The sequence below is a fragment of the Adelges cooleyi genome, unplaced genomic scaffold (genome assembly GCF_023614345.1).
Source record: "Adelges cooleyi isolate 19-005CV unplaced genomic scaffold, UGA_ACOO_1.1 ACOO_flye_CR_arks_rails_tigmint_CR_PRNA_167, whole genome shotgun sequence".
NCBI lineage: Eukaryota > Metazoa > Arthropoda > Insecta > Hemiptera > Adelgidae > Adelges > Adelges cooleyi.
The window spans coordinates 1,626,850-1,652,511 of NW_026095824.1; the positions used below are offsets into that span (position 1 = coordinate 1,626,850).

General features: G+C 31.0%; 1 protein-coding gene across 2 annotated transcripts; it reads right to left on the reverse strand.

The window, feature by feature from the left end:
* Positions 1-261: 261 nt before the first annotated feature.
* On the reverse strand, positions 262-24,099 carry LOC126832942 (myosin heavy chain, non-muscle-like). Of its 2 annotated transcripts, XR_007684821.1 has the most exons (31): positions 23,859-24,099; positions 23,184-23,770; positions 17,174-17,330; positions 16,948-17,075; positions 8,827-8,850; positions 8,370-8,462; positions 8,141-8,303; positions 7,913-8,056; positions 7,478-7,845; positions 7,229-7,399; positions 6,380-7,165; positions 6,034-6,293; positions 5,755-5,971; positions 5,354-5,683; positions 5,169-5,292; positions 4,815-5,023; positions 4,597-4,725; positions 4,395-4,527; positions 4,083-4,261; positions 3,783-4,016; positions 3,508-3,693; positions 3,251-3,445; positions 2,999-3,163; positions 2,503-2,930; positions 2,291-2,433; positions 2,040-2,229; positions 1,857-1,974; positions 1,629-1,792; positions 1,413-1,555; positions 1,234-1,309; positions 262-533 (listed from the first exon to the last, which is right to left on the reverse strand). XR_007684821.1 is itself a non-coding variant. In XM_050564000.1 (29 exons), exons 1-29 carry the CDS (start codon positions 23,529-23,531, stop codon positions 526-528), a joined length of 5,937 nt encoding a protein of 1,978 aa, XP_050419957.1. In that variant the 5' UTR covers positions 23,532-24,098; the 3' UTR covers positions 264-525. The 2 variants fall into 2 exon arrangements, 1 of the variants encoding a protein (XP_050419957.1); XM_050564000.1 differs by lacking the exon at positions 1,234-1,309 and having other exon boundaries at positions 264-533; positions 23,184-24,098.
* Between the last annotated feature and the right edge of the window lie 1,563 nt (positions 24,100-25,662).

Below are 25,662 nucleotides of genomic sequence, written 5' to 3' on the forward strand. Positions count from 1 at the left end.
AATATTGAACTATATATATTATATAAGCTATTATTATGTTAAATAACAGTAAATGGCATAAATATTTTATTTTTATTGTTAATGATTATTAATTAATACACCTAAATAATTATTATTGTTAGATAAGTAATATTATTTTGTACAAACACAAAAATAAAAATACATGAAGGCATAATAATAATTATAATAAATAATAATAAATAACTGTTATACAACAGTGTTTACAAATACTTGTTTTTTTTTTTATAATTTACATACTATTTTTTGATACCGTTAATTATTTTTTATTTAGTAATTAAACAAAATTGTTTAATTACATGTAAAACTATATGGTCGGTTATCGTTAAAATTTTCAAAGTATTTTTTTCTATTGATTAAGTACAATGTTTCAAGTATTGTATCTCAGCCACAAAAAGTTAGCGTTTAAAAAAATATAAATAATAATTTAAAAAAAAAATCATTAAAAAAAATGTTTGGTTCATATCATTGAGCTATTGATCACAACTCGAACTGATTAATTTTAAATCACGGACCTGAAAAAATAAAATAAATAATACATTTTTATTTAAAAAATATTCAGTGCTGTTACAAATTATTATCCTTTTTAACCATCTAAATTAGTTTATCAAAATACTACACAATTACTGGTTCATTAATCTGTTAATATGTCAATAAACAGTTATCTAATAATCTATGTTACCTTTAAGGTTAAAGTACAGATAAAATTAGTTAAAATACAGATATTAACTTCAATGCATTAATACCGGTAGTAAAAAAAGAATAACTACATTGCGTTATGTTTTTAATTTGTCTAAGTAAAAATACATAATAGTACACACCAAGAAAAATTATAAATTATCCCTTTTTACTCATTATAAATTAACATTTTTTTATAATTATAACTGGGAAATATCAGTATGGTCGGTAGTGAATGAGTTTTGTTAGATTGACTTTATTTAATGTTTTATTTAAGAAATAAAGGATTTTTTTTATTCATTGAAGGTTCATAATTCAATTTAATAGTTTTATCATAATTCGTAATAAATGCCTACTACTACATAACTATGAAAACTGTCTTTGATTGTAAGCATTTTTTACACAAACAATAATTCATCCTTGTAATTGTTTCTACGTTTTTCCATGCATCCAAATGTGACCGAGAATAATATTAGGATAATTAAAATGTGTTAAAATGGGATCTAGGTTTCTATTTAAGTGCAAATCCCTACATACCATTTAATCAATTTTTATAATTTTTTTTTTTTTTGTTGGAATGAAATTTTTTAACGAGAGTGGATCTCTTCGGTACCTAAATATTACGATCATTTTTCAAAAAGATATTAATCGTATTAGCACAATGAAAATGTTTTCCAAAATAATATTTTTGGAAATTTTAGTTTTGGATTATTTACCAAGTGAATTTGTATCATTTGATCCATTATTTGATTCCAACGAGTCATCTAGTGAGCTGTGTACGACTGATAAGTCGTCGATTGTTGAACCACGTTTACTACCGGCAGTTCCTATTCTAGATGTTGTGGTAACACCGGTACGCCTAAAGATAAAAAAAAAATTAGAAAACTCATCAGCTGTAATACTGATTAGAAAATTGTTAATTTTTTTAGTACCTGAGTTTACTCTTCAAATTGTTATTTTCTCGAGAAATAGACTCGTTGGATTCCAGCAGTTCATCTAAGTCTCGTTGGATCTTACGCTTGGCATGCTTTTCGCGACTAATCTCTTCTTCTGCTTCCTCAATCTGTCTCTTGAGGGTCTTAACTCTAGCATTGCTCTGTAACAACAACAATTTGTTAAGTGTCATTTAAATAACAAACTTTTTAATTTGCACTACATACCTTTTCAACTTGTTCTTTATATTGATCAACTGTTCTTCTCTCGTCTTCTAGTTGCATGATAATTTCTTTCATCTTTTTCTCGAGTTTACGGTTAGCCTTTTGTTGCAATTGTCTTTCCCTAATGACAAATTATATTATAAATCGTACACTAGAAATCATTTTTCATTTATCAACCAGACATACTTGGCTTCAGATTCCAATTGTTCTTCGAGGTTAACAATTTTAGACTCCAAGTTGGAGATAGCTGCCTTCGTTTTGACTCGTTGATTAGTTTCTATTTCTGTTAACTTGGTTTTGAGTTCTTTGTTCTGCCTTTCTAACAACATTCTAGTGGTCTCTAATTTTTGGGTCGATGATCGCTCATTTGCCAAATCTGCAGTATTTACAAAATATATTAAAAAATAAATACGGATTATAAAGCCAGTAAAAAATACCTGAATTTAGCTGTTCCATTTGTATCAATGCTTTTCTGCTGCGTTCACTTAAAACTTCTGAGTTAGTTTGTTCTTCTTCGAGTTCTTCTTCCAAAGCTGAAATTCTAGCTTCCAAACGACGTTTCTCGTCGACCATCAGCGTGCTGTAATGAATAAATTTATGGTTTTAAACAACTCAATGGTAAATATTAAGTACAAAACACAGAACATACCCTTTGTTTGAATTGCTGTTCATATCTTCCAATAAATCGTCACGTTCGCTTTCAGCAACACGTCTGGCTCGTTCCGATGCAGACAGCTCTTCAGTCAACAACAATAATTCAGCTTCCACTGACTTCAATTTACGTTCAGTTTCTTTAGCAGTTGCTGAAAGTTCATCTCGAGATGTTCTGGCTTCTTCGGCGTCACGAGTAGCGTCCTTCAACTGAGCCTGTAATTTCTTTAATTGTTTCAAAGCATCTTCTTTAAGTTTATTGTGCATGTCCAGTTGTTGTTCCATATCTTTGTAGTCGGCTTCGATTTTCTTGCGACCAGCAACAGCGGAAGCTCTCTGTTTTCTCTCGTCTTCTAGTTCAGCTTCAATGTCACGAATTTGTTTCAGGAGACCTCGGCGCTTTTCTTCGCTCTGTTCCTCTTTAGCCTAATAAAAATGTATTTTATAACCATTGTGAAATACTTAACAAATAGTTAACAACATGAGATACATACAACTAAGTCTCGTTCAAATTGGGCTCGTAATGCTTGCATGTTCACTTCCAGTCTGAGTTTAGCATCTTCGGTTATTTGCAGCTCGTCTTCCAAATCTTCATTTTGTATGCGTATTTCAGCAAGTTGTGATTCTAATATTCTCTTGGCTTTTTCTAATTCGTGCACCTGCAGTTAACATTCAATTAGTTACCATAAAGTTACAATAATATTACCATAAAGTGTTTTTAATTGGCTAATTTAATTATAACATACGTTTTTGTCGGCTGTTCCTTGGTTATTGATCAGTTCATCCAACTCGTTTTGCAAAGTTCTTTTGCCTCTTTCCAGTTCTTCTACTTTAACCATTAGTTCATCCAATTCTCTGGTAAGGGAAAGAACGCGTGTTTCTTTTTCTCGAGCTTCACGTTCAGCCGTATCGCGTTCAATGACCATTTGTTCCGAGACGGCCTTTAAGGTAATAATAATTATTTAATAACAACATTAAAAAATGAACAAAATCAAGTATATACCTTTTCTTCAGCGAGAGTCTTGTCAAATATTCTTTGTTTCTTCTCTAGCTCAATGACTTTAGACCTTTGTGCTTCCAAATCAATGTTTATGTCATCCAACTCAGATTGTAATTTCTTTTTAGATTTTTCTAATTTATCATTGGTGGCTTGCAGTTCCTCAATTAGTCTTTGCAGCACTTCAACATCCTGAGTAATAATAATTAATTATAAACATATGGCAAATTAAATAAGACAAGTGTAACACACAGTACTTAAATAGTATTAACTACACATACCTTGATGACTTTTTTGTATGAAGCTTCTATGACTGCGCTTTGCTCAGCTTCTTCCTCCATTTTCTTTCGAGTTTCAGTAATAAGCAAATTGAGGGCTACGATTTGTTTTTCCATATTTTTTTTGGACTCTTCTTCTTCTTCTAATTGTTCTTGCAAAGTTTCTTTTTCGCTTTCAATTTGTTTCAGTTTCGAGTTAAGTGACAATTTTAATTTAGTTTCTTCTTCGAGAAGTGTCTAAAATTAGTAAATGATCGACCAAATTAATAATCTGCTCATAAATCTATTTATCAAATTATATACCTGAGTTTCCTGTAGTTGTGTTTCCATTGTACCAGCAGCTTTTTCTGCGGCTGAAGCTTTGAGCTCTGCAGCTTCCAGTTGATTAACAATTGACTCAGACTCATTACTGATTTTGGACAATCTGTCGAGCAATTCATTTTTAGATCGCTCGGACTCGGCAAGTTTACTTTGGGTTTCACCTAAATAATATCACACGGTTATATAAATGCCAATCGTGATAAGATCTTTCAATTAAAAAAAAATAATAATAATAATAAATAATGCTTGTCAACTACATATAAAATCTGCAATGGCTAACTAGTGATTACTCACTAAGTTGAGATTCGGCAATTTTGCGTTTTCTTTCCAATTCGGATTTAGAAGAAACAGACGTTTTAAGTTCAGCAGCGAGATCGGCATTTTCAGCTTCGAGTGTCTGTTTGGTCTTTTCTAATTGACTTTTTGACTAAACAGCAAAATTAAAACATAATTTTTAAATGGTCAAATAAACAATTTTAATATATAAACACTGTACTTTTTTTAATGATTCTATTTGTTCGTTTATAACAGATATCTCTTGACTATGTTTGTGTCTCATTTCAGTAATAATAATTTCATGCGACTGGGTGTCCTCTTCCAATGATTTCTTTAAAGTAGCCAACTCCTAAGAAATTAAAAAATATACAGAAATATTTAACATTATTTGAGTCTAAATTCAAAATTTTAATATAGTGATTGTTCAATTGATCATACTTGTTCACGCTTAGCTCTTAGTTCATGTTGTGCAGCAGTAATATCCAAAGAATCCAAAAGCTCGTGTTTCAAAGCTTCAAGTTCTTCATTCAAATCACGTTTTTGTTTTTCTGCTTTACTCCTAGCTGTACGTTCGGCTTCGAGGTCTTCTTGGAGCTCCCCAAGTTGAGATTCCAGTTCTCTAAGCGCTTTTTGGGATTGAGCTTTGCCTAAAAGAAAAAGTAATGAATTAATACAATAAAAGCTTAATTAATAATTATTTTAAAAAAACTGTTGATAAAAATATGTTAATTGAATGTAAATGTATAATTTAGCTAACCACTATTATTGTGCATTATTTAGTATGTCACTTACTGGCAGCTTCCTCATCTATTCTCATGAACGCTTGTGTTAATTCTTCTTCTCGTTTTCCCAATTGAAGCTGTAGATCTTCTACTTGAGCTTTCTTTTCGTTCAGTTGCTCTTTCAAATCATTAACCTTAAATATACCAATAATGATCAGAATGGTTGAAGAATTAAAAAAAATTCAAGTTATTTACCTCTGTTTCAACTTTCCTCTTGGTACGATCCATTTCTTGTCGTTGTTGATTGTCTTTTAACAGACGCTCTTCGAGTTCTGCAATAGATGACTCGTGTTTAGCTTTAAGCTTGGCTAAATGTTTAGCTTTCTCTTCTTCTTCGGCCAGAGTTTGAGCTAAATCGGCAGCTCTTTCTTCCAAAACCTTCTTTTCTTTTGCTTGTTTAACATTGGTATCTTCTGCCAGTGCAAGATCTTCTTCCAATTTCTTGAGTTTAGCATCAGTTTGTACTCGTTCCAATTGAAGTTTCTGACGAGCACCTTCTTCTTCCTCTAACTGCTCTTCTAAATCCTAAAAATGATATCCACTAATTAGCTAACAAGATAACAACAACAGTCAAAACGTTTATAATTGATACTAACACTTATGTTAAGTTGTAATTTCTTTTTTTCTTGAGATAACAAGCTAGATCTTTCTTCTTCCTCTTCAATTCTAGCTTCCAAATCATGTAATATGTCTTCCAGTTCTGATTTTCTAGCAGCCAGCCTTGCTCTCATTTCTTCAGCTTCAGCGCACAATTCTACTTCGGCTTGCAGTTGTTCAGCCAAAGCGTTTTTCTCATCAACTGCTGTTTGGTATCTAGTAAAAAAAATGTTCATTAGTATAAAATTTTCACTAAAAGCTGATTTCAAAAACTTTACTTTTTCTCAAGTTCAACGACCCCACGTTGTTGGGTTTCCAACTTTTCTTTGACCGCCTTTAATTCTTCTTCCTTGACTGATAAAACTTCTTCTTGTTTGGTAACTTCCAACAATGGCTTTACTTTTGTGTACAATCTCCACCATTGCCAATTTCTGAGTTTTAAATATGCAGAACAATTACGTTGTATGATACGAATGGCGTTCAACTGTTGTAAACGTTTTTGATAGTTTCTTCGTGCTAAATATCCTCTGCAGAAAGCCTAAACAAATTAATTAAATTGTTAACACAAATATAAATTCAGTTTAACACATAATAGTTTGATTAACATAGTTAAAAGAAACATACTTGGAAATTAACAATAAGGTCAGAAATTTTGAAGTCGCGCTCTTCTTCCAAATGAGCTAGGACACCTGCTCTAAAGAATATTTTTGACTGTCCGACTCTGTAGAGGTTTGAATCGAGTTCAAGGGATTTTATCATTTTTTCACATGCTTTTTTACCGTCCATAAAACCTTTAGGTATAGCATTTGAAGTGAGCAACTCATATCGTTGCCTGAACTCCTGGAAAGGAATACGATTGGGGAATCCTTGTCTGCAAATTCTTATACCTTCTAACACTCCATTGCATCGCAATTGGTCTAACACTAGTTGCGCCTCGATTTTACCTGCTCGTTTTTCATGATTTGGAATAATACACCTCACAAAATTGGGGTTTGTGTTTCTCAAAGTAACCATGAGTTTGTTCAATTGTTCTTTGTATAATTGCGACACTGTGCGGAACATTCCTTTCCTGGTGCGTGCTCCAAATTGTGTGTCGCTAAGAGCTTGATGAGCGATGCCAACGATTTCAGCATCTTTCCAAATGTGGGCAACAAACGGATCTTGAGAAGTTTGGAGAAGTTGTACAATGTTTTCGTTCAATGGGTCCATGTTCTTCATCAACCATTTGCGAGCAGAATAATCGACTTTACCGGCATAATGTATTATTGAAAAATCAGCGACGCCTCTAAAATCAGTTTTCATAAACTTCGGATGGACACCTTGAGCAGACATTAGCTTTTCTACAAAAGATTTGTCTGTAGCTTTTGGGAACCAACATTCTTCATCCAATAAAGCCATAATTCCCATTGGCTAAACAAATTAAAATATACATAAATTATCGTTCAAACATAAAGAAATGTCATAAATACATACTTTGTCAATTAAATCGATAGTCGGTTGAAGATCTAACCCAAAATCAATGAATTTCCATTCAATACCTTCTCTTTGGTACTCTTCTTGTTCCAAAATAAACATAGTATGGTTGAAAAGCTGTTGTAATTTTTCATTGGTGTAATTTATGCACAATTGCTCAAATGAGTTCAACTATTCATTTCAAAGAAAAATAACAATGATAATTAATACATTTTTCAAGTCTTATTTTATAGTATATAAATACTTTACTTCAAAGATTTCAAAACCAGCCATATCCAAAATACCAATAAATGAAGCACCCTGTCTCTTTGAACGATCCAAAGAACGATTAATGCGATGTACAAGCCAACGGAACATACGTTCATAACATGCTTTAGAAATAGCTTCCACGGCAAATTCAACTTGTTCTTTAGTTTGAGCTTTGACTACATAATCTCTACCAACTTTAATACGAGGTTTGAGAAAAGCTTTGGTCATCTCAGTGATAGACAAACCCAACAAATGAGCCACTTTTTGTGCTACAGTGTTGTCGGGTAAAGTTGCTTGGTCGCTGTTACGCTCTTGTTTAAACTGCATGTTTCCAAATAACATGACAGCACTTACAATTCGGAATATGGCTAAAAAGTTAAATAGGTATTTTTTAATAAAATACACATTTTAATAGGACATTTTTATCAAACTAACCAGAATAATCTTCAGTGGTCATTCCCATGATATTCATAGCATTAACGGTCTCTTTATACTCAGCAGCATCATCAACACCAGGCACAGGTAGGTTGCCGTTTGTAAGAAAGTTGTAAGTCTTAGGATCTTCAAGAATAAATTCCTCTAAAAAAAAATTTAATAAAAGATTATAATTTAGTATATTTTATTTTGTTTATCAATTAACTTATAATCTACAAAATAGCATACTTTTTTGTTCAGTCGTTGCACCACTAAGCAATTGGTAAAAGATATGGAATGTACGTTCATCTTTAGCCTGTCGTATGGCTCTGGATTTTTCCAACAAGTATGTTTCAATATTAGCGCCAGCAATGAAACCGGACGCGTCAAAATTAATACGGATAAATTTACCCTAGGGAAAAAAATCAAAGGTAACGTTAAAAAAAATTATTTAATTAAGCCACTTGTATAAACTTACAAATCTGGAAGAATTGTCGTTTTTAACAGTTTTAGCATTTCCAAAAGCTTCCAAAATTGGATTAGCTTGCAACAACTGTTGTTCAAGTTCGCCCTGTTAACAAAAATACTTGTAATATTAACAAACAATTGTCATAAACAAATTTAAAATTTAACATTTCCAGCTACTCACTCGAAGACACTATTTCTATTGTTATAGCGTCAGTTATTGCACTAATTAGTAATTACATCAATCTGAGTGGATAGCGTGCAAAATCATATTAAATGTTAATGAGTTAAAAATAATGTTAATAGTTAAATATATATTGTTATAAAACTAAGGATAAACTAAGGTTAGCAGTTAGCTTTCAAACTTAAGACAAGTTAATGATTTGGTTTGATTATTGATTAATACAATGTTGTTAGTCAAACGGTAAGTGTAATACTAAAATAGCAATTTAAGAAGTCCAAATACTTACAACGATTAAAGCAGGACCGGGCGACTGTGAATTTTTTTAATCGAACATAAAAAAAATCATAAAATAAAGATAATTAGTTTTTATCTATACATTTGTTGAATGTTTATATTATTGTGCTAAAGTTATAATTATTTATTTTTAATTAAAATATAATATATTAATGGTATCCGCAGTAAAACTGCTTAAAATATTATATCCACTGATGAGTTATAAGTCAATTCACATCATTGATATTTTGATTACATCCAAACTTGGCACATCATTTTTTATGTAGTCAAGTCTGTGGTCACATATAAGTGAAGCAAGCAAGCAGCTTGAGGTACTAAAGTTATTAAACATTAAATAAATATGCAGATCTGTTGTTTCATCTAATATACTAGACATTAATTTACACTGGATATTGTTGGTGATATTCAAGTTGTATTTTAATTTATGTTTATTATAGATAGAAATGAGTAAATAGCTTTTGAAATATGTATACATTAGTCAACTCAAAATAATTAATACGATACGAGGTGTATAGTTGAAAAAAGAGTAATAAATAGATGAATAACAATCATTTTCGTTTATAAACCGCGTCCCTCACTGTAATTAATAAAAAAATATTTGATAACATTTTATTAATATTAATGAACGATAGGACCAATATTTGTAAGCATATGTAGATATATATTTTTTTTTTAACAACTATATATGGTCGAGGTTTATACAAGGGTAAACTTATCGTGAACCACTCAATATCTCACTTCTTGGTTTAATTAATAATTTAATTTTTTTTTTCCATAATGTTTTTATACAATGTGATCTCAATTTCTCACAATTTTTTTTGTTTTTACCCCCCTTCCAACTTAGTTTTTTTGATAGCAACTTTTGAAACTTAAATGGTAACGCATACATTTCATTAACATTTTTAAATTGAGAATAATGTACTAAAAATGTTGACTGGTCGATAACCAGTTTTGGATAACTATTTTTTAAGTTATAAGAGTTTGAAAGATAGGATGGGAAAAAGTTAATAAAATGTAAGCGTTACCATTTAAGTTTCAAAAGTTGTTAATAAAAAAAAAGTTGGGGGGTAAAAAAAAAAATTAAATTAACAATTAAACCAATTGAGATATTGAGTAGTTCACGATAAGTTGATCACCCTGTATACATAGAATAATAACAAAGCATGATGATTAGCTCCTATTAAGTTATATATATATATAACTATTAACATACTAAATAACATACTTGTTTGGCTATTAACATACTTTTTTTTAATTCTGTGTAGTGCAACAAAGGTCATGATATAATAAAAGTACAGTAGCCATAATGCGTGTATAGATAATAAAATTGCATATACGTTTAAAATGTAATTGGTATACCCTATTTAATAGTTATTACTTATTATAAATTAAAATATATTTATATTTTTTTTTTTTCTAAACGAAACCATTATTATGGCGAATGGCTTTTATTTAATTTTATCTAGTCAAGTGAAATTCCAGGGAATCTTAACATTATACTGTTGTTGTTTTTTTAGCTTATCAGTTTTTTTGATAATAATAATTAAACAACTACATTACGGAACCGTAAGTAGTAGTTAAACCAGCACCTACCAAACGGTAGGTACTGTAAAAATTGTGATGATACACAAACAACAAAACATTCCATTGCTATTTCCGCACCGCAGAAACGTTTGGTTTTCGACCTGTTGTAAGACGTGTGATTTTTGTTTTAATGAACAAACCGAGTTAAATCGCAATGGGTAGTCCGAGTAAACAAAATAAAAAAAATGGCTCTTTTATACCAACACACATTATCAACGGTGTGTGTACCGAGAACTCGATGATTAACATAAACAAGCAGGAACAAAGACCACCGCATATGGTTGTTGCCTCCGTTGCTGTTAGTGAAAAACATTGCCTTATATGACGTGTATGTCTAGTGTAACACAGATTAGCTATAAAATATTAATATACACAATCTGTGTGTGCTACCTAACGCCCAAGGAGAAATGATGTTATAGATCAGATGTGAATAGAGGCTTATAATAGCGCTGCAGGATTTTTGACAGAATGATTTTAAGTGTTCATTGGAGGAATTGTACACAAAGCTTTTCTTTATCACTAAAAAAAAAAATGTCTTCTCTGTAAAAACACAGGGATGAATATTACCATGCACTCAAGTGTTACACTGAATTAAAAAAAAATAAGATAATTTGGTGAATAATGTCTGTCTTTCAACTGATGAACACACGCTATTATGTATGTTATATTCTGGTACTAAAAACAGAAAGAACAATAAACTCCGATATATATTATGGACATAATAAAGAAGACTTTTTTTTTTGTCCTTACAAAATAACTATATTTTCGATTAATAAAGATAATCGAACTTAGCAATTTGTGGCCTATACTCTAATACATTTAAATTTTGTATAATCCATAATGAATCATGTACAATATATAAATTGTAGGTATTAACTTTTCTTCACAACAAAGTACAGTAGTAAGTATTTAATAATAGTAAAAGTAGTAGTTACTATTCAGTATAGTAGTAATAATACAGTATTCGTTTTTTTTTTTTTAAATATTATTAATTTATTTATCCTATATGATTAGCTTTCTTTTTTAAGACACATAATTATTAACTGTGAATAAATGGTCAAATGGAATGACTAATGGATAATTGTTGATAAGTAGTAGATTTTTAAAGTGGGCCAAACCGTACGTGAATATATACTGTAAGTAAGTATTCTGAATAATTTTGTTAACTGAGACTATAAAATTCAAAACTGATGCGTTTCTCATCGATTACGAATTGGAATGACTTTCTTATACATTATCAATCGGTAATACTCAATTCGTGGTCTGCCAAATGACTCATCGAATGTGTAAAAAGTACATAGTGTTATTATGACTAATGAGTAATGAAGTGTCTACTTACCGGGTTATCAACCGATCGATTAAAAAAATTGAAAATAAGTCACAACATTTTTAAATAAAAATGTTAAATAAGTCATCCAAAAATGTACACTTTCATTTAAATTGAATTGACAATTGAAAACAACATTTTCTACAAGTATCCTAAATTATATTAGAAATATGAACCCATAAATTGTACATCTCTACATTAAGCTATAATTATAAACATACTAATCTATCAAGAGTTCTGTTGCTCGTGTTATTCGAAATTTTTTCTATATAAAGCCAAATATTTTTGCTGAATTCCATAGCCTTTTTTGTTTATTTAGGAAAAAAACTACTATAGATTTAATGAATTAAAAAAAACCGCATAAATTAATATTCTTATCAAAAACCAGAGTTAAAAAAAACTGTAATGATTTTTTTTAATATGCGGGGGGGGGGACATTGCTGTGCCTTTTTAGATCTAGTTACAAGTAGGTACAAGGTTATTACTACTATTATTATTACTACTAGTAGTAGATACCACTGAATACAATAAATATATTGCTATTAAACTTGGATGAATTTTACCGTTTTTCACGGACGACATGCAGTGATAATAAAGTCGGCGAGTGGCTATTTAAGGTAAAACGGACACAAGCGGCCCCTAGCATCTTTGGACAGATAAATGGAACGCATGCGCTTAGGCAGGGAATGTTACAACAAAACGATTAATGCAAAACGCGTTTTTAATAGCGTGTCATTATGATAACCTGATGTTTATACGTCGGAAAAAATAAGACATTTGGCGTTCTACAAAATTTAAAATAGGTGGTTAAAAATAAGCAGCTAAAGCGTAATTGCTATAACTGTGTAAAGAGTCTTGCGCGAAAAATGTAGAATAGTTGAAAATAAAAATTAATATTTTGTTAAAAATTGAAAAATTGAATTCACATACACTTTGTAGAAATAAAAATGAAAATACTAATTGTAAGTATCGTATAGCATTAAAAATGTTTTCTAATAAAATATTTTTAATCCATACTAAAAACCCAATTGTTTAAGTTTTAATAGATTTCGGAATTTTTGTTCTTTTGATAAAAATTAATTATTAAAAAACCAAAATAGTCACAACAGTTTACTTCGATATAATAAAAATAAATAAATAACGATAATATTTACCAGCCCTTAATTATAAACTAGGTATAACTTTAGAACGATGAACATGTTTTGCAATATCTACGAATAGTAAGTCACAAAAATAATAGTAGTAGGAATCGTTAGTCCAAACAATAACAAGTATGATGTCCTAGTAAATACACATTTTCACTGAATTAACGCATCTAATCTAAAACTGAGATTATACAATCATTTCGAAATAACTTGTGTGTATATTAGGTAACCTTATTTTGTTGATGAAAACTTTGGAATTTAATCTGTATTCGATGACACTAGTTTATCGTTAAGCATCATAACTTAGATAACATGTTGAAGAATTATACTAGATACTTTTTCATGAAATATATTATATTTTTGTACTATATGAAAGAATATGTCAAAATGAAAGGTTAGGTTAGGTTATAATATATATCTATATTTTTAAACAAATCTCTTAAGAATCTTAAGATTTCCCCTCATTTTTTTTTCTGTTACCTCCAATGATTACCATTGGATACTACGTCCACGAGGAATTAATTCCATAAATGGTCAATGATGCTCGTGTTTCAACGGTAATCGAACGGTCAACAGAAGGACATGTGACATTCAATTAAGACAATAAAATAAATGAACTCAAACAATAATACACAAACTCGGAAAAAACTGTCCAATGAAGATTTTAATTATTGACCGGGTGAATTATTTGTTGTTGGCGAAATTTTTTATGGTTTTGCAAATGATGGTTACATTAACCAACAGTTGGGGCCCGTAGAAGAATTAAACATATAACATATGTTACAGTCACGCACAACAACAGGTCCGCGTTTGGTAAAAAAAATGATTAATAATGATGATTTGGCAAACTGCTTACTGGCATAGGATATACATAAAATATATAAATTAAGTACTTATAAATATTTTTTAATAAATTAGATTTTTCGACAAAAACATGTAAATTTAAATAGTTAAATTAAAAATTGGTTTGGTCTAAGAACTAACTTAAGGTTCAGAGAGAGTTTAAAACCACTGTACGTTAGTTCAGTTTTGCTAAACAATTCAAACGTGCTTGCCTATTTTAGAGACCCAACATCAATATATACACAGTATATATTAATTATTATTAATGACATTAATCATATTTTGAAAATAGCAATAATAAATGAAGCGTTGTAGTGTGAACAAATTTAGTTTATTTAAAAAACTCTTTTACATTCAGCTGTAAAAAAAATGTAATTTAAACCAAGTCCGCTTATGTTGAATTTATGCTTTTTCTTAACAAATTACTAATACTGAATTTTAAACTGAAGATTCAAAAAACAGACGCGATTTAACAAATTAGTTTTTGTTATACAAGTATGCCATTTAGATTTTCTTTATGCGGTAGCTTTATAGCACACTGATTGACACTTGTGACAGGTGGACGGTTTATTATTTATAGTGTGGTCCGTGTGCAATGTAATCGCATGGACATATAGGTATTCATGAGCTCAATAAAAAAATAAAAAATAAAGTAAAAGTGCACGAATCCATGTGTGGATTTTGGTGACCGTGCGACGGGAGTCTTTCATAATTATTTTTGCACATGTCACGGTTATATGGAAAGAGAAATAGAACCGATACCATAAGAGGGCAGATCGGGGTTTGGCGCCAAATAAGGCAGCAAAACTTTAAACCTCATCCTTGCCACCGCTGTAGCGCAGGAGGAGTCCGCGATAAATCTCTGTGCTCGACTTTCACCATAACCTTCAATTATATTATCGTTTATACGTTTTTTGCTTGGAGGGAAAACACTAATAGGCAATACAACGATAGTGTAATTGAGTCTCCGACGATTTACACAGATAGGAGTGGGGTGTAGGTGGAAAATCACAAAATGAAAATACACTGTACGCGTAACCCGTTACGACAACGATAGTAGTGTGTATTTTTTTTTTCTATTTTGCCTTCTCCAAAATCGGCGTGTAAGGTCACCGGCAGTGTAGTCCAAATTCATAATTAGGCATTCAACGGAAACTACCTAAATGGAAATGCGGAGCCTCGTTCGTCGAGGGTATCTGTGTATATGGACAGCGACTGTACAGTTCGAACGTTATTGATGATTTTTAAAATACCTATAAAGTTTTTATATTTTTAACAAAACACCTTCTTCAATAGTTCGACTACATAAATTATATGTATTCATCATCCGTACGTACATAATATGTTAACTGGTGCTTTGAACAATGACCGTTTTCGTCATATTATTACAATATATTTAAACCGAACGCGAAAATAAGGACATACATAGGCATTGCATTGTTTGAGGGGACACAGTAAAGAGATAATAGCTTTCACCGTCGCGATTTTTGTTTGCACGCTATCGACATTGCCGAATGGCTATATTACCCGTATATCAGACCAATGCATGAGCTCAGAGTACACGCCGCTAAAAGGAATAAAAAAATATATTACAAATGATTTTGTTATTCGAGTACACATCGGTTGTCAATCAATCGGTATTGCCGCAGGCCAAGTGGCAAGTACAAACGCGTCGTCGGCCGTTCTAATCAATTAGAAAAAAATCAATACGACCGAGATGAGAAAATAACTATAATACATTTATACGCGACAAATATGGAAAGAAATATTGTTTTAGCCAAGAACAGCAGGCCAACTCCGTGTTCTGGTTTAAAACAGGCGGCGCACGCGGGCTTTCGTGTAAAAAGTCCAGGACATTAAAAATGGAATTATCTTCATCATTTTTCGTTTCTAACGCCACGTGTTTAATGCACATATTCCCAGTTTTTTACACACAACACGTTTAGCTAATGAATAAAACAACAGTTGTCGCTGTAAGATTTATTAAAGCAAATGTTTTTTTTTTCCTTCGAATCGCGGAGTACTATATAGTTACTACGCGAATTATTTATCTTCGTAATATATGTTACAGTCGGTCGAACGCCTAATATAGATGTAGGAGTGGTTTTCTAGTAAAAAAATCAACACAACGCCTTCGTCCGAAACCTACAAAGAACACAAACAAGCGCAAAAAAAAACTACCAATTCGCAACGACTTCCACACATTTCCTCGGCGCCCCCTCCTTCCATTTAATTAACGGTTTTAAGTGTCTTCGGTAATACCTATACAATCGAATGCACATAACGACACTCAAACGATACCGTTTTGCACAAACAACTAGGATTTTAAAAAGCCAGATGACAGGGGTATTGACTAGGCGGTGACTCATTTGTAGAAAGTATTATGTCTAAAATCACTCAAAGAAATCTCTTCGATACTGATCCTATTGGAAACCTTAAATATTCGTAAAAGAAAAACACAAGATCTACTACTTACTATTTTATAATTTAACTATAAATAATAACTAATAATAAGTTATACTATTTACTATTTTTAAAGGCTTTTTCAATAAACTACAATTGTGACTTCAAATAAAAAAAAAAAGATACATTATAGTGGTTCTATTAACTATTAAATTTTAAGCAAAAAATATGTTATTTTTTAAATCCTTTTAGAGAAAATAAAAATATATTTTCACCGTTTTTGTCAGTCCTCGGAAGAAACTGATTACAGAAATCAATTTTCTACCAATAAGATGTGTTATTAAGCCTGTGTTTTGAATGAATATGGACTACACCTATCCATTATGCGATGCATGTGGAGCACATACAAATTCGAGTATCGTGATGGGGAAAAAATTGGAACGATTAATATAAAGTAAAAAAAAAGTGTCCTAAGGAAAGTCAAACGAGACGTGTACCTTATTTTGAACCCGTTAAAATAAACGGGTACGCCATCGTTTTGACATCTCACTATATATAAGAATATAATCACTCTCGTCCATTATAGTGGCCCGACAATTTATAATCGTACCCACGACAATATTATATAATATTATACCGTATATTGTACCCCCCTCCCCCACCATCATCAGTACATGGAAAACTGACGGAACAACAACACACAAAATTACCATATTTCTTTTTTTTTTTTATCAAATTGTCAGGTAACCCGCAGCGAGTGATAAGGGTATCCTCGTGTACTAATACTATAGTGTTAGATTATAATACTCACGGCGTGTTGAATCATTCCTTTGGGTTTGGAAGCCGCCACGTACGCTAGGTATTGTATTACTTTTTTCGTGTTCTCGGTCTTGCCGGCGCCCGACTCTCCGGTACACAGTATAGATTGATCTTCTCGGTCTGAAATGATGTAAGAAAAAAAAACGACAGTCACACACAAGAAAATTATAGACAATTTTATAATCCTAAAATAAATTTAACGAAAGCCAAATCTTAACCTTGTAACATTGACCGATAAGCGGTGTCAGTAACTGCGAATACGTGGGGAGGTACTTCGTGTCGCTTGCTGCCTTTGTATCTCTCCATAATGTCTTCGGTGTAGATTGGTAACCTCTTGTACGGATTGACGACCACACAAAACAGACCAGAATAAGTCTAAAACAATAATAATTCAGTTAATTGGTAATAATAACAAAACAAATTTAAATGTATACCAAAACAACATAATAAATACTCTAACTTGGGTTTACAATTATTGTAAAAATTAAATATCAGCGTTACGCTCATTTTTTTTCCACAGAAAAGGATAGCCCACAACTTTTTCGACGGACCTCTTTAAGATAAAGGTCGCTATTTTAGGGATATTAATACATTTGGCTAATGTGATTATATTAATAAACGCTACGATATGAATTCATGGTAAATTTAGGTTAAACAAAATGTAATAGTGACATTTTTTACCGTTTTTTAATTTTAGTGTAGTAAGTAGTTTAAGAATACTAATAATTATAGATAGGTTAGGATATGCTTAAATTTCCAGTAGAGTTAGTACTAAGAGCCCACTATCTCTATCAACACCCCAATAACATCGTATACTTGCCTAAACATTTTTTTGATTTATCTACATATTCTAGGCACTTATTTCCATTTTAAATAATTTTTTAGTTCTCTAATTATTTAGACAACTAAAAAGGTGCTTGGTTAAAAATACCTACGTTCTGCCAAGCCCACCGCTCCCCTAAGAAACAAAAAACCATTTAGCAGCCAAGCAGAAACTCTGCTGTCACTCTACTGAATGTTTTTTTTATGGTTATTGTTTAACAGTAAAACAAAATAAAGGTTTCCATTTGTTTTGAATATAATTCTATTGAATAAGGACTACTAATACAACAAACAAAACAAGGGTATGCAAAACCTTACAAGTAGACATATTTTTAGGAAAAAAAATATTATTAAAATATTATGTTTCCATTTAAAACGATTAAATTGGTACGCGTACATTATTAACGTACAACAACATTCGTCTTAGCATGAGTAGAGTTGATAAAAATGTTGTTTTAGTTTAGACTTGGATTCGAATATTTTTATTTTATTTATTACATTACATTACACCATCAATGAATGATTATTGTTCGTTGGCGTCAATGATGGTAACATTTGTTATGTGTTCAAGATTTATTAGTTCGATTGTAATACATAATATATAGTCATATATATGTACAAATATATATTCTAACACTTTTTATACGATGTCAAAAGGGGAAAGGTAAGAGTTATCTTAACGGAACAAAACCAGTTTCAAAACCAACATCTATCCAGAGCCTAGAGGAAATGTCCGTTTTCTTCAGACTTATTTGTACTATGTAGTATTCTATTTGTTCAAAATCAATAATATTTTTCCTCTTTCAGCTGTTATTTTGTCAAATAGTCTTATAACAATAAAAACAAGGCCGTGGCGCGCTAACGAGAAAACTGTTAACAAAATATTTATTTTTACCGTCCATTCCAGATTTATCCAAATTTATAGTTATCTGTATTAATACTGACATATTTTTATTTTTTATGGATACAGCGGATCAACTTGCAAATGGATCTGTGTGACGATCCGATACGGCGGTAAAAAAAAACATCTTTAAGAATCCGTCGAGACGGCCATTAAACATCTAATTAAACGGCAGTTAATCATTCGCGACAAATTCCGTGAATGTTTAGCGAGGTTTCTCTTGTTTTGCAATCCTACTCACACACAATAATATATATATATATATATATACATCATTTTAAATGGACCAGAATTCCGATACCACGGCCTGATATTACCTATGGCGACTATTGTCGTCGTCGTCTTAGTGACTAATCGGTTACGACTAGTTGCGCTTTAATACAATAGAAGTATACAGGTACACACACATACATACATAGCAATATTTATTACCTAGTTAATAATTTTCCGTTACGTAATGAAAAATCATTTATGTTGGAGATGAAAGATCAGGTTGAAAATTCAAAAATGATTTGATTAGGCAAAATTGACAGAAGAAAAATAATATATATATATATGTTTTAAATACTTATATAAAACTTATGCATATTATGTATAGTTTACAAGTGTGTCTACAAGCATATATAATATACATCTAATGCACGTTTACGGGTATGACTCAATAAACAGCGGCGTGTGGAGGGTTCACGAGCATACAACGACGACGGCGGTTCGGACTACAGCCGCTCCCACATAATATAATATTGCTTGTGTGTGCACGGAAAACGTGTAAATATCTAAAATATCTCCTATATATTATGATAATATTTGGCAAGAGCACACAAAACGTATTGACGTCTACAAGGCCCAGGTCGACGATTAAAAGCCAAATGGGTACCGTCAGCGTTCGGTTGTACATAATATTTTTGTTATCGCAAATTAATGTTTTTTTTCTTCCGTTTGTTAATTAGCTAAACGCCGTAAGTGTCATAATCAGACGGCTAACATAATTATTCGAAATAGGTTCAAGGAATGACACAGTCATCGAAAAATGTGTTTTGTCCATATGTTTTTTTTTTTATGTTATGTTTTGTTCGTTTTTTTTTTTTGCTGACGCGACAATGAACGTGGTGACCGATAAAAAGCTGCGCGTCTTCAAAACAAAATTCCAACAAAGTTTATTCCAACGTTTTAATAATGGATACTCGAAACTGGCTTAAGTTCGAATACAATGTGATAATTGTATGCTTAAATCAGGATCCCGTGTGCACACGGTGGGTGTTTAAAATGAGTAACGAGTGCACAGCGATGGCATTATCCGTTGCGATTTGATTTTAGCTGGCGATTTTTTTTAACTAAAGATTATCTTGCATGTTGAAACCCGTAGACAATAGAATATATTATTATTACTACTACATCTATATATGGACACAAATAAAAGCTATAAAAGTGAAAATTGTGTCAGAGAAACTTATGTTGTTTGGATTTTTTGGGATTTTGAATAAGTAATTATAATCTATTGGAAAATTATTCAAATGAATTTTAAGTTTTAAAACTACGGCGAAAATATCAGTGTGAAGATAATAAAAAAAATTAGCGCGTCACGTTTGTTTTCATTTTTACCCGGGAAAAATAATAGGCAAGGCGATTTCGTTCTCACGTTGTATAAAAAAATAAAAGTAAATATTTGCGTTGTCCTCGTTGAGACGATTCATACAATAAAAAAATACAAACAGTGCGTATAAGTTTATTAACCGATTCGTTTTTAACGACCATTGGGTTTAAATTATTTTTTAATGCTGTTTGCTGCGACAGTGCTGTTCGCCAGAGAAAACCTGTTTTACTTTATATGCATTCGGTTTTTCCTTCACACTCGAACAACAGTGTATTGTCTGGTCAAAATGTAAAATATTAAATCAATTTTTCGCGTCATGTTACTACTGTGGAGGGAATTGTGGAAAATTTATATAATACAGATATAAGATATCATTATTGGATACAAACGAATTGTTGACCTAAGTGCCACACCATAATCGCGGTGGTTACCTACACGGAGGGCGGGCGCCGTCCGGACGAGATAATGTCAAATCACCTGACCCGGAATGACCTGTCCACATTCCTTTGTGCTTACTGCTTAAAAAGTAAATACTTCGGTCGTTACTAGGAATAAAAACTGAAATATTTAGTCATAACACGAGTATTACATATTAGTGGTGTATTAGTCAAGTGCGTCGATTTCCACTAAAACATGTTTTTTTTTTATCTATTCTCTGGTTGGACTATAATCTTTCAGAATTTAACTATTTGTCGAGACTAGAGGAAAAAACACTATAAATATAATATAATATTGATTGCTATTAGGAATTAGGTTGATATGAAACCGAGACAACGTCTCATTGTAGTTCGATTAAAACGTACAAATTAATAACGTTTATCGCCATTTAAAATTGTTAAAGTTTTGAGAATTTTACCCACAACTTTTATTAAAAAATTATTTTTCGCAATAATGTAAAACGTCAGAAACTTTGACAGCGACGTTACAAGGGAGAAGGGTGTTCTAAAAACAACTTATTTGTGGGTGTTGATTTGTTGATTTACAAAAATAGCATTTCATTAGGTGTTCTCTCTTAAATTTATTTTTTATATGTATGAACGAAATATTGATTTAAAATTACAGTAATTATAAATAAAATAATCTAAATTTTGGTAAAAAACTAAAAAATTTGAGAGCCTCAGATCAAATGTATTCAATTACGTACACAACTACAAATTATATGTAAACAATACTAAAATTATTGAAGTCGTAAACACTTAAAAATAGGTTACTAAAACATTTTTATAGTAGGTATAGCTAAACTAATTGTTTCAAAATCATTCTAGGCTTGTTTGGGAATATTATTTGTTTTGTAAACATTTTAAACACGAATATATCATTGAAAACATAAAAGCAATGGTTATTGTTAAAATTTACATTAGTGACAATGAAAAAAAATAATATATATATATATGTTTTTAAAATATTTAAGTAGACCAGAGCAAGATTATCAAATATATATAAATATACATGTTGATACTTAAATTCCAAGTTTTATTCTACTCAATATGTATGATATTACATAAGCTTTAACCTGTATTGTTAAATTATAATAGAATACAACAACGACCACTAATATTTTTTTCCTAGTCCTCAATAAGTTTAAACATATTTTTTATCTAGTAACCTACAACTAACTGTATGATACCAATCCTTTTTAAATATTTTTGCCAAATATAGATGAAGGTGTTATATGACTAACAATTAATACTTATGGATGTGGTTTAAGTAGTATTTACCTAATGGCCTACCCAAAATTCACCAAATGAACGATTAACATCATTATATAGAATATATATTACATAATACAATCTTTAAAAAATGACACTTAAACATAATCATTAATTTTAAGTCGCCATCTTTTTTGATCTCAGATAGATGACCCAGGACTTTTAGCCTAAACCCATAAGATTATCCTATCTCTGTTTTCCATCTTAACAGTTAAAACATGAAACAAACCAAAAAATACAAGAAACTAACTCCGTAACCAAAAAGGTTAATAATGTAAATTGCCAAAGCTTTAAAAAAAAGTAACAATAATAATATCACAAACAAATGTAACTTGATTTTAAACAATAGTAACTAGTATTTTTAAATTATATTTATTATTCAAAAGTAAATAATTAAATTTTAAATCTTAACATTCTACCAAGAAAAAATAAAATAAAATCTTTAGTTAAAGACCTGTATACAAAAATAACATTGTTTTGTTAAATATTTATGAACATATTATAGTACTTTAATTTTATGGTGCAATACAATTCCATCCAATCTATAGATTAATAACTACCAGCTGAATACTGGAGGCTTACGATATACTAAACCATTAAATTTAAATGTTCCTAAATTAATCAGCTTCAATTGTAATCTTTCATTAATGTTACAACTAAAAATCTGGCTTATGCATCTCAAATAATTAAGTATCTACATGTGAGTTATGATAAAATATAGCTGAACATTTTGGACCCTTTTATATTTTGAATATTAGAATTTCATTATTTTCTAATAATAATAATGCATTTTTCCTGAATAATAGGCATGTTTTGTTATTTTTTTTAAATATGAGCTTGTGCTAGAGTAAAGGCGGCAGCAATCTTTGTTTCAAAAAATTGAACGTGATAAGTTTTGAACTAAGTTTTATGTTTTGTTCACTACATTATAGATTACACCCATCCATTTTGCAATGAGCTGGTCTAATTGATTGTTACGTTTATAGGAAAACACAACAGTTGAAAGGTCTTAAAAAAAATTGGGCAGGTTACACATATACAATTTAATGCTTTAATTACAGTTAAATGGGGTTGAATCACTAGTCATTTTATAGAATATGTAGACATTCAGAATAAATGTGTTAGGTGTAGCCTATTTCATAAAGCAGGGTAAAATATAACAGCCAAGTTAGAGTTACAGTATTATTAAAGGTTTTACTTACATAAATTAATCCAGAATAGTATCGGTCTTTAATATTATGAAGAACGCAAGCTTCGTTGAGGCAAGTCAACTCTGCCATGTCTTCACTTTTATCGAACTTAGGAGGGTTCATTTTTTGGATAGAATCTTTGTCGACCAATACACGTTTGCCAGTCTCCGCGATTTCTACTTCAACTTCATCACCACGTTCGCCTTTGATACCGGCTGCCACAAAACCCTGCGTTTCGTGAGGCACCCACACCAAGCGTTTTTGAGTCCATTCGGCTTGTGTGGGTTGATCGTTGAGCTTGTTGCGATCAACAGCTAGGTATTTCATGAACGGATCCGATCTGTCTAAATCCATGTCCATTGTTGCGACAGTTGTGGTAGATAACGTCACAAAAACTATTCACACGCTTACGTCTCGTACACGGCACTCGGCAGGAAAAATTAAATTTAATACAAAAATTGTTAATAAATTTAAAAAAAGAACTTTTTTGAAATAAATAAATTTAAAAAAAAAATTAAAAAATTATAATTTATAACGAAATTCGAAAACCCGTTAACGAGCCGGGTCTCTCTGTGTACCTATTCGGCATCATTTGTTATCTGTACGAATTTACAATTTAATAAAAATAATATTAATAATAATAATAATATGTAATAAGTAATAAGTTTTAATGACAATAATAATAACCGTTATTGCCGTGTACTGATTACTGAATGAACGATACGGAGTGACGACTGCCGTGTGTGCCGTACCTAAGAAATGGTTGTCCTTACTCGTTTTTTCTTCTTCTTGTATGTTCCTGTATTATGGTATAGACGCTGGTCTAGCAGTGGGATGATGACGAGCAGCAACACACTGCACACACGCCGACAAACATAACCATTAACCAACGACGATGACGTATCAGCTATCGCTGCCTGTAGTAGACAACACAAGAACGCGGTTGAAAAAAATAACGGCGTAGCAGCAGCAGCTTACCACCACCACCACCACCAGCCGGCTTATCATCATTCTACTGATAATATTTTTTCAGAGATATTGTACACAGAAAAATTATACATTATCCCTAGATAAAACGTTTTCACAATCATCCGTCGTCAACGGTCGTCGGTCTATACCTAAAAATGATTGAGCCATTTTTATTTAAAAAAAATTGCCGCCGTCGCTTATAGAGCATTTTTAATGTTCCTCATTTATACCTTCCACCATTGAAACCGGACAAGGAGAGAATTTAAAGTTTCAACCGCCAAACCACCTTCTCCGATTATCCCATCGAATACCGCTTTCGACATTATAATACTAAATATTATGTTTTGTAGAGCAATTAATAATCAATTTTATGATTTGTGGTTGTCTTGTAGAGATAAAATGTTCGAAGTCTGCAGCGTTTTTATTAACTAAAGAGAAACACCTGTTGAATGCAGACACGGTGCACATTTATACACTATTTCTGAGCGAATATTAAATATTTCTTTATATTATTTCTTTATTCAACATGTTGTATTTATCATCTCTAATTTTCTTCCAGTATTATTTTTGATTCACTAATTTTATCGATTCTCTACATAAACATACTTGAACGAAACGGATAGTCTGGGTTTCTTGGTAAAAGGATAAAAAAATCCCCAAAAAATTCCAACCTTCATTAGTCATACTAGAAAAATATTAAATTAAGTTTTTAAAAATGAAAAATTGATTAGACAATTTGATATAATATTAACAAATTGTACATGATTTCCTAAAAATTTAATAATACATTATTTTCAATTTTATTTTGTAAATAAAAATATTACCTAATATTTCGAAGAAATCATGGAAATATTACGTTTAATGTTTAAAAAACATGTTTTCAATATTATAGCAATAACAATATTCATATTGACTTTATCATTAAAATATAATGTAATGGGCGTAGTTTGCTATGGGGGCTACAGCCCCCCCAAAAACTTTTGTAGCCCGCTCACGGTGTTTACTTTCATTTAAAACATTTTATCCGAAATTACAGTTATAAATATTTTTATAATTTTCCCTGAAATTCATCAAGGGGTCAAATATTAGAAGTGTAATGTTTATTGTACTTCATACTTATACCTATTTATTTTTATCATAACAATAAACATTTTTATTTATAGATCAGAAGACCTGTTAATGACTTCGTATTAAACTTTTGGATTTACCCTGTGCGGTCGTCGGATCGAAGTCGCGCATTGTCGCGTCGTCCGATGATAATATTATGACAATAACAGAAACTGATCGTTGTACTGATAAATTAAAAATAATTTGGAAAGATATAAAAGAATTTGTCAACAATTTGTAAATTTCTTTGGACATCTCTAAAAGTCTATTTTAAAAACTTGTCTAAATTAATTTATTATTTATCTTTTTAAATTCAAATATTGATACTTATAGGTACAAAGCATAAAAATAGAAGAGCCAATTCATTTAAGTAACTATTATATCAGTTCTAAAAGTGGGGATGAATGCTCTTCTA

Excerpts from the sequence above, each read along its gene's own strand:
- LOC126832942 (XM_050564000.1), bottom strand. The coding sequence starts at position 23,531 with ATGGACATGGATTTAGACAGATCGGATCCGTTCATGAAATACCTAGCT. Across the intron at positions 5,684-5,754 it reads AATTACAACTTAACATAAGT|GATTTAGAAGAGCAGTTAGA; the intron begins GTTAGTATCAAT and ends TATCATTTTTAG. Across the intron at positions 5,293-5,353 it reads AGAGGAAAGTTGAAACAGAG|GTTAATGATTTGAAAGAGCA; the intron begins GTAAATAACTTG and ends GGTATATTTAAG.